The 13,737-nt window shown below is 42.9% G+C and overlaps 1 protein-coding gene across 1 annotated transcript; it reads right to left on the bottom strand.

Moving 5' to 3' along the window:
• Positions 1-1,846: 1,846 nt before the first annotated feature.
• On the bottom strand, positions 1,847-13,595 carry LOC118363803 (ribose-phosphate pyrophosphokinase 2-like). The gene is made up of 7 exons (XM_035745036.2): positions 13,292-13,595; positions 8,406-8,589; positions 5,401-5,499; positions 5,031-5,155; positions 4,526-4,699; positions 3,789-3,948; positions 1,847-3,526 (listed from the first exon to the last, which is right to left on the bottom strand). The coding sequence occupies exons 1-7, from the start codon at positions 13,411-13,413 to the stop codon at positions 3,434-3,436; spliced, it is 957 nt and encodes a 318-aa protein (XP_035600929.1). The 5' UTR covers positions 13,414-13,595; the 3' UTR covers positions 1,847-3,433.
• Positions 13,596-13,737: the final 142 nt, after the last annotated feature.

The raw sequence follows: 13,737 nt of genomic DNA, 5'->3' as shown, positions 1-13,737 counted from the left end.
TCCACATGTTTGGTCTAAGACTCGCCTCTCCCCTGGGCAGCGCAATCTGGAGAACCACCGCCCAGATCCGCTTTACCTTCGAAGATAGGCTCCCAAATTGTACCGCGACTCCCTCAAATAGGCCCATTCATGACTATACGTGTGATAACATACTATCTAAAAGGCACATTTCAAATGTTATTACGCATGACTTAGACAATTGACTGTAGCCTATCGCCACCACAAACAATCTGAACAAAGGATATAGACTGATATGGCTAGTGTTACACAACGAACCTCAAATAGAACACATATCCAGTCGTTTCTATGTTACTAGTTAGATGTTTATTTTTAAAAAAAGAAAAGAAAAAAAAGAGGTTGCACCCATCCAAACATCTTTCTCGTCGCACCTTTTGTCCTTGGCATGGTACAGGTTAGAATGTTCTCGCAAGGATAAATTCAGGTTAGTTACACTATTCTGGCAGCATTTCAGCAGATATCAGGTATCCTACTTTTATATGACCAATACCATAAAGTTAATATGAATATCAGTGCTTACCAAAGTTGGGACTGATTGACTAATTGTACTTCTCCAGGCTTCGCGTTGCAGCAGTGTGTCCCGCCTTTGCGCAAGCATAGGAGATATAGTGAGCAAAATGCAAATGAGTCTGACGTCACACAGCTTCCATCCAGGAGCGATTTGGAAATTAAATACGTGCTATATTAAAATTAGAATACAACATTTGAACCTCATTTTTCAACGGCGGGAATTTGAACAAATTATGGAGACGTGATACGTGTCCAAAATTTCAGATGTGTTTTTAATCACTTTATTCATCGAGTTTCAGGCACCACAGAGAGAAGTATGCACAAGACGCCACCTGTCGGAAAATGGAGGTATGTACCACATACTGTATTTATCACCATTATCATGTGACCTTTTCTTACACCCTTTGATTTCTAAAAGAGAAAAAAAACGTCCCTTCTATTAACTCTGTTCGATCCAGTAGTTATATGGTCTATATGAACAAACGCTTATGATTATTCCCACTGGCAAATTGTATCTATTGTTAGTTATAGCAACTAATAGCACTTATGTCTTATTTGCACCTGATGATCCTTTGTGAAGTATGTTGTTATGGTTACGTGATAGTTTGGCCTGGTTCAGATTAAATACCTAATAAGCACGTGGACGCCAGCTATAGATCTTTTCATCAGCCACTATCCATCACTAAGGAATATAAAATGAGTCCTTATGTCTGAGAAACTGTTGCCAACTCCCCATACAGAACGTGACAAGGCAGTATTAAGGCAACCCCCCACCGTCAGGGTAGTAGGCATATATACATATATTACACACACACTATATATGGCTGTAGCCATCAGCCACACCAACAAGCATCTCCCTTGTTGGCAGTTGTCTCAGTCTAAGCCTAAGCAAGGATATTCGTTCTGGTTGGTCCTTGGATTGGAGTCCATGGCAAAGCGTCTCAGACTCGGAGTGCTGATCTAGTACCAGTTTAGCCTTTTAGATCACAATTAATAAGATTACATGGTCAAGGAGGACCTGATCCTAGATGGTGGTTGGGTGGTAGTGTTGCATGCCCAGTTTGGTTAACTTGCTTTTCTAAAGACCTGCAATTAACAAACATTAATTCAACCAAGGTCCTTGCTCTCACATGGCACTGCAATAAGATTATGGTGCAATGAGTAGCAACACATGCTCCTCAAATGGCCACCTAATTACTCACATCTTCCAATGGGATCACCCCCCCCCCCAAATAGGGAAAATAACAGTGTACTATAACAATTCATCTGAGGATCCTCAGTAACCAAAGGTGAAAGAAAAGAGACAGTCAGCATTACATAATGTCATTGTCAAAGTTTTTATTGTCAATGAAAACCCTGGTGGTGTAAAAAAAAATAAAACGTGTGGCTGCCTGTCCGCCAGCAGCTTTCAAACCATCCGCTAATTCATTCTGAAGACTGCCTTCGGCGCACACTCACCGTACAACAGGAGAAAATGAACGCAGAGGAGTTACATTATAACTTTTTTCTCAACTAATACTTGAAAAAAAACAAAAAACATTCAAGACATGAGGAAAGTAGAATTTGTATACTTCATGACCTTATGGGTGTGGGTTGTTCGACCAATCACCCTTCGAGAAGATGGATAAACTTGATATACAGAGGTACTGTCCCCAGTTTTTTCCAAGTTATCGGATCGGATTTCAGCAATCGGATCGGATTAAATTGACATAAATACAGCGGGTGTATCATTGACTTGAATTTGGATACCCGTTCTATTAATTTCATCCTATCCGATTGCCGAAATCTGAAAAGATAACTTTTGAAAAACTGGGCAGCAGGAGATTAGTAGTGGTGTTGGAGTAGTAAATGAGCAATTTCAAGATGGTAAATCAGAAATAGGAAAGTGAGCATGAGGCCCTGCAATGACACCAGTCCGTCACAAGAGGGAGTGCACCACCAGGGGCATACTAAAATGAAGGAAAATAAAATGGCAAATCAGATTTGGCCTTGTTACGTGGCACTAACGAAATAATGTTTTAACTTAGAATGCCAGAAATTGTGGAAATGCTTACAACGGTCTCTCTCATATCTCAAATTCAATTCCATGATTACAATATTGGGACGTTAAGAAGACAATGCTAGATGCTTAAACATTATGTAGGAATCTATTTGCTGGTTGAACAAATACAGCCTCTACTCTGGGTCCCACACTAACCAAAATGTTGCTGGTTAAAGAAATAAACTAATCAAAAACAAATCAGCTGTTGATGACTAAACAACCCTAGGTGGCATTGATTAGCACACACACCGTTGCAAAAAATCCTGCAACAGAAAATGAAGACAGGCATTTCTTATTGTACAGATAGTCCCTCCCCATTTGCTACAGTTTTTAGTCTAGTGAATAGGACCCTGGTATTTCGTAATCGGCGTGTATTGATGAAACAAAGGTGCCTCTAAATCCAACAGCGTTGCAGATTCTCCAGAGCAGGTTAGAACAGTCAGATGAATCAAGAAGTGACATCACACAATGGAATGCTTTCATTTATAGTGAAATGGAAGGAAAATTAGGTAAAAACAGGAACATCGTTAGGCAATGGACCTTCGGTTAAAACGACAGCCAGATGCCTTGGGTGGCAAGGCTGGCAAAGCATGATATTGAAACAAACACAGTAAGGAAATCTTAACATAGTAATACGCATAAATAGAAACTTGCTGGTCTAAGAGGAGGTGATACTCTTTCTTGGGTCTCCACACGGAACAGAGCTGGGAAAGTGGGCGTGGCCTTTAGGAATTGGTCACATGTAATTGGCCCAAACCGTCAGGGTTTAAGGACTTCCGGGAGGGCGGGGATCATTGAAGGTGCGAGCTGATTGGACCATGAGGAGAGGAAATGGCTGCTGTGGCCTCTGCTCGTGGCCATCCTTTACAAGGGAACGTGGCTGAAGAGGTAGGACACCGACTCGCCGTTGTGGGTTCTCCTGATCGCCTCGGCCAGGATCATGGCTATATCTATGATCTGGTGAAGACCATAGAAATACATCATAATAGATACATCACTATAGCAGACCGCCATCAACCAGTGCCTCAGGTCAGGTAACCTATAGGGCAGCCAATCAATCCTGGTTGGAATGGTTAGCTCTAACAGCAGCAAGCTAGTTTCGAGACATGGGAGAGGCAAAATGCTGCATGTATCAACAAAGGGATTCCTCAAACCTCATTGGCTAAAAGGTACAAGGACGAGTGAGTAAACAGGAAGTGCCCATCTGGACAGTGGGTACCTGTATCTTTGGGCATGACTTCATCTTCTCCTCCTGGGGTATGGTGTTGGTGACCACCACGGCCTCGAAGGGAGCATCGTTGATGCGCGTGATGGCCGGACCGGAAAATATGCCGTGCGTGAGGATAGCATAGACCTTGATCGCACCGGCATCAATCAATCTAGAGAGAGATATGAGCGGTGTAATATAAAAAACAATGTGACAGTAATATGGAAACTGCATTTGAAAGTCAGATAAAATAATGCATATGAGCAAAGTAGAACAATGAAATATGCACAAGCATCAAATAGAAGAGTGAAATGTTGAAGAGTTTCAGAGAGACAATGAAACGGGAACCATGGTTGAGACTGGAACAAACGATAGACTTCCAGGTTTTTCCCCCTTTTCAAACAGTAAAATCAAAATAGCAGAAACCTTGCTTTAAAAACAGCTACGTGTTGTAACTGCAGCAAACAGGAGGGCTTCTACATTTGGGCAAGCCCCCATTCTGATGCAGAAAAAAACCCTGAGTGGATTTTGAGTCTCCACATCACTCCTCACCCTCTACATAATCTATCTCATTAGGTTTGATACAGTGGTTCAGGTCAATAACCAATACGGTGATTTGAGATCAACGGTTGCTCAACAGATGAGACTACATAGCAACCAGCTATAAATACTGACTTGTATTGACACCACAAGCCAAACACAAAAACTAGATCAAGGCCATGGTAGAACACACACACGTGGTCGCTCACTTCTCAGCAGCTTTGCAGATGGTACCGCAGGTGTCGGCCATGTCGTCGACCAGGATGGCCACGCGGTCCTTCACGTCTCCGACCAGGACCATGCGGTCCACCTCGTTGGCCTTCTTCCTCTCCTTGTGGATGAGGGCAAACTCCACATTCAGACGGTCAGCGATGGAGGTCACTCTGGATACAGGAATTTAAAACAAAGAAATATGAGAAATATGAGATCTGCATGCCAGCGCTCAGCTGAAGTGGCATCTCATTCGCATGACCTCCAGAAGTCGAGCAAAACTCATCTAAAAGATGGACAAGTACAAACAAACTCCAATGAAAGGTTAAACAATGGAGGGATGAACAGGTCCAAACATTTCTGACTTTCCCCATAGCTTTTCCACATTGTTGAAGACCTCAGGACCAGCCGTACCTGGTTCATGTGACCCTGCCACATTGTTGAAGACCTCAGGACCAGCCGTACCTGGTTCATGTGACCCTGCCACATTGAATTGGTTATTACCGTTTGGCTCCTCCAGCGTCAGGGGACACAATGCAGCTGTTCTTCCACTCTGGAATGTTCTCCCGGATCCACTGGAGGACCGCGGGCTCTGCATACAGGTTGTCCACGGCGATGTCGAAGAATCCCTACAGAGAGAGATCAGAAAAAGTTAAAAACATTTCCCCTTTAACATAATATCCAGCCTCTCCGATTAGCCCAATATTGAGCAAAAACATAGCGACAACTTCAGACTTCACTGCAATAACTTGGAATGAAACTAAAATTGAGCAACTACTACTAGTCGTTTCAATTCAATATAACTTGATTTAAAATCGACAGGGGAAACTGCACCCCGCAATTGCATTGCTGTGACGTGTCGGATGCTGCCTACCTGGATCTGCGAGGCGTGGAGGTCCATTGTGATGATGTGGTCGGCGCCGGCTACAGACAGCATGTTGGCCACCAGCTTGGCTGAGATGGGAGCACGACTCTGGGACAGAGGGAGTTACAGGCTCTTTCAAATGAAGCACACAATTTAATTATTCAGCGTGGCAACAACTGTAGTACTACAGTAAAATGCCCTGGACTTGAATAACTAATGAAGTCTAAATCCTCTGCTCCTCCACAAGGAGCACAATCCTTGTTGGCTACAGGTTGTCACGTGTTCAACACAGACATCTTAGTCTTCTGTGGTTAATGCACACACAGCCCTCTGTAGCCAAATAGCAGCACAAGGTGACCGTAGAGATTCTAGTTTCAGGGGACAAATCACAACTCACAGGTTACTTTATTTACACACACAAGTTCAACTCTGGAAAGATGCTTGTTTCAACTTGTTTCAATTTTGTACTAGGTCACATTCCAAGGTGGATTTAACATGCCTCGGGGAAAGGACAACATGTGGTATTAAACATCCATCATTTGGTATAATCAAACATACACCGTCTAAATCCTTCTTGTATTGAACTTTGATTTACAAACGTAAGTAAAGCCTCTGTCAGAAATCTGTTATGTCCTGTTCTAGAACTTGTAGTTCAGAGTGTTTGTATAGGCTACAGATGTATTTCCCAACTTGTCCTCCAGTAACCCCTACAGCACACATTTTTGTTGTAGGCCCAGACATGAACACCTGATGCAACTAATCATCAAGCCCTCAATGAGTTGAATCAGGGTTTCTAGATGGGATGCCCCTGATGTCAGAAGTGACTTTTCAAAGCAGGTTAGGAACATTGAAGTAAGGTTAGGAAAAGGGTTCGCTAAACTGCTAAAAAAGTTATGACGTCACTGACATTAGCAGGATTCCTGCTAGACATGACCTTGAATCAGTTAAGTCAACCCGGGGCTACAGCAAAAATGTGTGCTGTTGGGGGTAGACTGGAGTACTGGAGCAGGGAGAGACTGGGCTACAGTATGCCACTGCGATAGAGGGGCCTTTGGGGTCTGGCACGTTACACCTTAGAAAACATAACAGGGCTCCCGAGTGGCGTAGCGGTCTAAGGCACTGCATCTCAGTGCCTTACTAGTACCTGGTTCGAATCCAGGCTGTATCACATCCGGCCTGTGATTGGGAGTCCCATAGGGCGGCGCACAATTGGCCCAGCGTCGTCCGGGTTTGGCCGGAGTATGCCGTCATTGTAAATAAAGGTTAAATATGCTCCAAAACGTTAAGAGATCTCATGCTTAGGGTCTCACGATAGTAGCTGGTGCTTGATACACTGTCTTTGGGTTGATGGAGAGAGAAAGAGGGAGAAACGGTGGAATGTTGGATAGGCCTCAGAACAACTGGCTTGCTACATGAGGAAACTGTTGTTACTTTATTAACTGGAACAGTGTGTGACAATCATTCACCAGATAAGCGGTGGTCTGTGAACCCTTTCTCCCCTCTTGGAATGCCCGACGTCAACTTTCAGTTAAGTAACATTAGCAGGAACTGTTAACGAGAATTAGGCCTAATTGTTGTTGGGTGATGAACCATGCTCTGATTCAAACCTACAGCTATATTTGGTAGATGCTGTATTTCTCATATGCTTTTTGTGTAGTAACACAGAAGTTATTGGATGACATTCACATCTGAAGAATCTCAAAGTAGCTACCCTTTGCCTTGATGACAGCTTTGTACACTCTTAGCCGTCTCAACCAGCTTCACCTGGAATGCTTTTCCAACAGTCTTGAAGGAGCTCCCACATATGCTGAGCACTTGTTGGCTGCTTTTCCTTCACTCTGCAGTCCAACTTATCCTAAACCATCTCAACTGGGTTGAGGTCGGGTGATTGTGGAGGCCAGGACATCTGATGCAGCACTCCATTACTCTCCTTGGTCAAATAACCCTTACACAGCCTGGAAGTGTGTTGGGTCACTGTCCTGTTGAAAAACAAATTATAGTCCCTCTAAGCGTAAACAAGATGGGATGGCATATTGCTGCAGAATGCTGTGGTAGCCATGCTGGTTAAGTGTGAATTCTAAATCAGTGTCACCAGCAAAGCACCCCCACACCACCTCCATGCTTCGCGGTGGGAACAATACATGCAGAGATCATCCGTTCACCTACTCTGGGTCTCACAAAAACACAGTGGTTGGAACCAAAAATCTCAAATTAGGGCAGATTTCCACAGGTCTAATATCCATTGATTGTGTTTCTTGGCCCAAGCAAGTCTCTTCTTAGTAGTGGTTTCTTTGCAGCAATTCAACCAATAAGGCCTGATTCACGCAGTCTCCTCTGAACAGTTGATGTTGAGATGTGTCTGTTACTTGCATTTATTCAGTCCTCATGAGAGCCATTTTCATCATAGTGCATGATGGTTTTTGCAACTGCACTTGAAGAAACTTTAGAAGTTGGAAATTTTCCGGATTGACTGACCTTCATGTCTTAAAGTAATGATGGACTGCCGTTTCTCTTTGCTTATTTGAGCTGTTCTTGCCATAATATGGACTTTTACCAAATAGAGCCGTCGCCTGTATACCACCCCTACCTTGTCACAACACAACGGAGGAAGGAAATCAATTCCACCATTTAACTTTTAATAAGGCACACCTGTTAATTGAAATTAATTGCAGGTGACTACCTCATGAAGCTGGTTGAGAGAATGCCAAGAGTGTGCAAACCTGTCATCAAGGCAACGGGTGGCTACCTTGAAGAATCTCAAATATATTTAGATTTGTTTAACACTTTGTTGGTTCCTACATGATTCCATATGTTATTTCATTGTTTTGATGTCTTCACTATTATTCTACAATACAGAAAATAGTACAAATAAAAACCCTTGAATGAGTAGGCGTGTCCAAACTTTTGACTGGTACTGTAAATATGCTACGTTTTTCACTACATACTGAACACCACACAGTGAATCATAGTCGTGACTTATTTGTGCCTAGGAGCAGCCCGGAAGGTAAGCTTACCTTGTCTTTTTTATCCTGCCGGGCGTAGGGGAAGCAGGGGATGACGGCGGTGACGCGGGACGACGAGGCGATCTTGCACGCGTTGATCATGATCAGCAGCTCCATCAGGTTGTCGTTGATCTCGCCGCAGCCGCTCTGCACAATGTAGACGTCCTCGCCGCGCACGCTCTCCCCGATCTCCACGCTGACCAAGAGAAGCAGCATTATTATTTAGTGGCATCTTAAGGAAAGGACGAGGATCATAATTCTTACCACCACCACGGAACCTCACACTCACCTCCACACTGAGGTAGAGAAGATCAATCCTTCCTCCTCCTCAGGGGCTCTTATCGCTCTACGCCTATTGCTCCTAAACCCTGACGGAGAAGGCTGATCATAATCTTCTCACCAAGGCCCTTTATCAACTAGGCCATCTCCCCTCCCCCTACAAGGTATGCTTAGAAAAAAGGGCAACTGCTACTCAACTCATGAAAGATACTGCACCAAGAATCACTTTCCAACAACACAGTATCATAACTGCACACCAAAAGCGGAGGACTGATGGAGGTCTGGTACAGTAAATTGGAGTGACCGGAACGAGCTTAACTTTGACTAACTAGCCTCACATGAGGACTCTCATTTGAAAGTGCGTGTGGAAAAGCAGACTTACGGGAATCAGTGCACACACACACACACACACACACCTCCACAAGCTGCAGGCATCAAAACAAGTAAAAAAAAGAAACGTCAAACATTCCAGACAGGACAACCCCCTTTCCCTACCTCCGCTGGAGTCATGTGCTCACATCTGACCAAGAGAGGCAATTAACGCAACAGTCGGTCTACCCATCTGAACCACCCAGAAGAGGAGGCACGAGGGAATCTGTGTTCTAAGGGGAGAGCGTAAGCAAGACGTGAGGAGACACGAGACCCACCGCTACTGTACAGACTAGGACTGTCGCAGAGTATTCCAAAAAATGTGACCGACCGAGAGTGTTCTTTCGACCAATTGATTGGTTTTTAAAACGTGTATTTCTCCCATATATAGGCACACCCTAAGTTAATCAAATCAACAGTATGCACTGAGCTTGTCTGATGCTTTAAGCGCACTGTTTGATTAAATAATTAAGACACAGAAGATAACCAGCTAAAAAACCTGTTCCTGACCTCCCCCCAAACATAAAAGGTTAAGAACTAGAGGTCGACCGATTACGATATTTCAATGCCGATACCGATTATTGGAGAACCAAAAAAAGCTGGTTAATCGGCCAATTTGTATTTATTCATTTGTAATAATGACATTTACAACAATACTGAATGAACACTTATTTGAACTTAAATGTAATACATCAATAAAATCAATTTAACCTCAAGTAAATAATGAAACGTGAAAATAAGGAACGGTGGGTTAACTGCCTTGCAGTAAGCCAAGGTAAGCTGCGAACTAACATTAAAATTATCTTATAAAAAACAATAAATCATAATCACTAGTTAACTACACTTGGTTGATGATAATACTAGATATTATCTAGCTTGTCCTGCGTTGCATATAATCTGAGCATACAAGCATTTAAGTATCTGACTGAGCGGTGGTAGGCAGAAGCAGGCACGTAAACATTCATTCAAACAGCACTTCCGTGCGTTTTGCCAGCAGCTCTTCGTTGTTTGTCAATCATTGCGCTGTTTATGACTTCAAGCCTATCAACCCCCGAGATGAGGCTGGTGTAACCGAAGTGAAATGGCTAGCTAGTTAGCGCGCGTTAAATAGCGTTTCAAACATCACTCTCTCTGAGCCTTCTAGTAGTGGGTAACGCTGCTTCGATGGTTGTCATTGTGTTGCTATACTGTTACACTGGCAATACTAAAATGCCTATAAGAACATCCAATAGACAAAGGTTAATAAAATACAAACAGTATAGAGAGAAATAGTCCTGTAATTCCTATAATAAACTACATCCTAAAACTTATTAACTGGGAATATTGAAGACTCATGTTAAAAAGGAACCACCAGCTTTCATATGTTCTCATGTTCTGAGCAAGGAACTTAAACGTTAGCTATTCTTTACACGGCACATATTGCACTTTTACTTTCTTCTCCAACACTGTTTTTGCAATTATTTAAACCAAATTGAACATGTTGTTTCATTATTTATTTGAGACTAAATAGATTTTTATGCATGTATTATATTACGTTAAAATAAAAAAGTGATCATTCAGTATTGTTGTAATGGTCATTATTACTTATATATATATATATATATATATATATATATATATAAAAAATGGGAATTTTTGGGGGGGTCTCCAATAATCGGTATTGAACAATCATAATCGGTCAACCTCTAATATGAAGTGCAACTGGCTCATCCATGGATGTACGGAGAAAATGCCCTTGTTTTAAAAAAATATACTTTTTGTTAGCTCCCCACGCGGGGTTTGTGCTCTCTGATTAGCTCAGTCAAATTGAGGGCCACTGACGAGCGTTGCGATTCTACAAGTAGAATGAGTAGGTTCGTAGTTACAGGTTCTGTTTTTGTTCTTGCAAGAGAAGGAACGGCCTCCCACTGTGTTAAGTACCTATAGGCAGTGAGATTCTCGGTGTGTTTTATACTTTATTTATTTAACGAGGCAAGTCCGTCAAGAACAAAGTCTTATTTACAATGACGGCCTCCTGCGGAGGCTGGGATGAAAAATGACAACACGACAAGAGACACCACAACATAGGACTCTCTATGACAACACAGCATCGTAGCAACACAACACGGTAGCAACACAAAACATGGTACAAACATTGGGCACAGACAACAGCTCCAAGGGCAAGGTAGAGACGACAATACATCACACGAAGAAGTCACAACTGTCAGTAAGAGTGCCCATGATTGAGTCTTTGAATGAAGAGATAGAACTGTCCAGTTTGAGTGTTTGTTGCAGCTTGTTCCAGTCGCTAGCTGCAGCGAACTGAAAAGACAAGCGACCCAGGGATGTGCGCTTGGGGGAACTTTAACAGAATAGGATTGGCAGAACAGGTGTTGTATGTGGAGGATGAGGGCTGCAGTAGATATCTCAGATAGGGGGGGTATGAGGCCTAAGAGGGGGAGTGAGGCCTAAGAGGATTTGATAAATAAGCATCAACCAATGGGTCATGCGACGAGTATACAGATATAACCAGTTTACAGAAGCCTATAGAGTGCAGCGATGTGTCCTATGAGGAGCAATTGGTGGAAAATCGGATGGTCGAATGGTAAAGTATATCAAGCCGCTCGAGAGCACCCTTACCCGCCCATCTATAAAATCACATCTCCGTAATCTAGCACAGGTAGGACGGTTATCTGAATCAGGGTTAGTTTGGCAGCTGGGGGAAAGAGGGGTGATTACAATAAAGGAAACCATGTCCAGATGTAACGTAAACTATGCTATGTGCTGAGTGAAGGACAATGTACCATCTAGCCTTACTCCCAAGTACTTGTATGAGGTGACTACCTCAAGCGCTAAACCCTCAGAGGTAGTAATCACACCGGTTGGGAGAGGGGCATTCTTCCTACCAAACCACATGACCTTTGTTTTGGAGGTGTTCAGAACAAGGTTAGAGGCAGAGAAAGCTTTGGTGTAGAGCATTTAACACAAAATCCAGGGAGGGGCCAGCTGAGTATAAAACTATCCCCGGCAATGATCTCAATAGTTATTAATACTATGTCCTTGCAAGGAGGACATCCCACAATAAGATCTTATTTAATAGGTGTCCCACTATCAGGCCAATCTTTTTCCAAAAGTATCCACAAAATGCTAAAGCAGATTATTGTATTAATACAGCTGATAAATACCCACTATTGCACATAGGGGACAAAGTCATGTAGCTTGGCTAAATCAATAGGGGACCTTAGCTCACCTTGGTTCATGGGGCAGTGCAGTGAACTCACTCTCACCCATTGCATCATATTGCAAGTATTGTAACGTCTACATGCACCAGCGCAGGTTTATGTAGTTACCATATCTACTGAACAATTAGGTCAGTTTGCTTACTGGCTGGAAATGAACCTAGATTAAGCGCGTGACATCATTTAGGCTAAAATGAACTGAGGGTGGCAACAGGGCAAACAATTATAGGAATAAATCAGATAAGGAAAATGTATTAATGAAAAACATTTTATTTTCGAATCATTTTAGCAGAGGTACATATACAGAACAATTTACAGGTGCAATTAGGATGAAGTGCATGACAATGTAGGCGGAAGGAACCAGGGGTGGCAGCAGGGCAAACAATTATAGGAACAATTCGGATAAAAAAACAAAATAAATAATCATTATTTTAGCAGAGGCTCTCTGAAGGTACAATTAGGGCACATCGACCGATTTTTCACTTAGTCGGTTAGGGGATTCAAACAGCCGACTTTTTGGTTGCTGGCCCAACCCTCTTTTACCCACTAGGTTACCTGCACAGATATCACTCATTTTCATTACATTTTGTAACTGCAACGTTTCAAGACGTTTGCATACTGAACGTGGCCTTGTTCCCTGTTGCTGCGGAAGTTGGTTCTGTTTACACGAACTGTTGGCTATTATCAAGTCACGTGAGTCTTTTCGCAAACTAACTAGCATGTATCTTTCAAAGTTACGACTCAACAATGAACACCAGCATGCGCGACCATTTGTGATTACATAACTAGATATAACTAGCCAATTTAGGGATTGATGTAATAACGTCAGCAAGCTAGTGTTATTCAGTGACGTTCGCATAGCTGGCAAACTTACTACTCTTGCGCACATGTGCATGCATGACCCAGGCTGCAGTAAGTTAACGTCCAGCGCCTGCGAGCTTGCTAGGCTAGCTCAGCTAACGCAGCTGGTAAATTAGCTAATCATGCACCTATCTAAAGACAGACGAGAAATGAGTAAAAAAATAAACCTACCATGTTTCTTGGTTGGAGAATTTCTTCGTTATCACTTTCCCCAATTCCAGTCCGAGGCGATCAGCCACTTTTTGTGACAGGTCTTGGTGGGAGCTCCCGCTGAAAAGCACGATGTTCGGCATGTCCTAAATATTTCTGTGCAATTTGGTTATGCGAGTAGGAGATTTTGGATGCAACAATTATCCCTCGAGGGGCAAGTTAGCTAACAAGTTAACTTATTATCGTTGTACCCCACGCATAGCAGATCAGCACGAGAGGAGACCTAAAACTGAAAAGGAAGTGAGAATCGTGTTTGCATGGTAGAGCGGAAATGCCGCTTCCTAATTCTTCTTCTTATTATTTGGGATTGTTTTGGCGGCTCGCATCCGATTTAAGGTGCATGCACTGCCACCTATTGTACCGGAGTATGAGGCTATTCACGGCGTACCTACATAAAATTGATTTGT

The sequence above is a fragment of the Oncorhynchus keta genome, chromosome 30, assembly GCF_023373465.1.
Source record: "Oncorhynchus keta strain PuntledgeMale-10-30-2019 chromosome 30, Oket_V2, whole genome shotgun sequence".
NCBI classification, from domain to species: domain Eukaryota; kingdom Metazoa; phylum Chordata; class Actinopteri; order Salmoniformes; family Salmonidae; genus Oncorhynchus; species Oncorhynchus keta.
The sequence above is the reverse complement of the archived record's forward strand: the minus strand, read 5'-3'. Positions and strand labels throughout refer to the sequence as shown.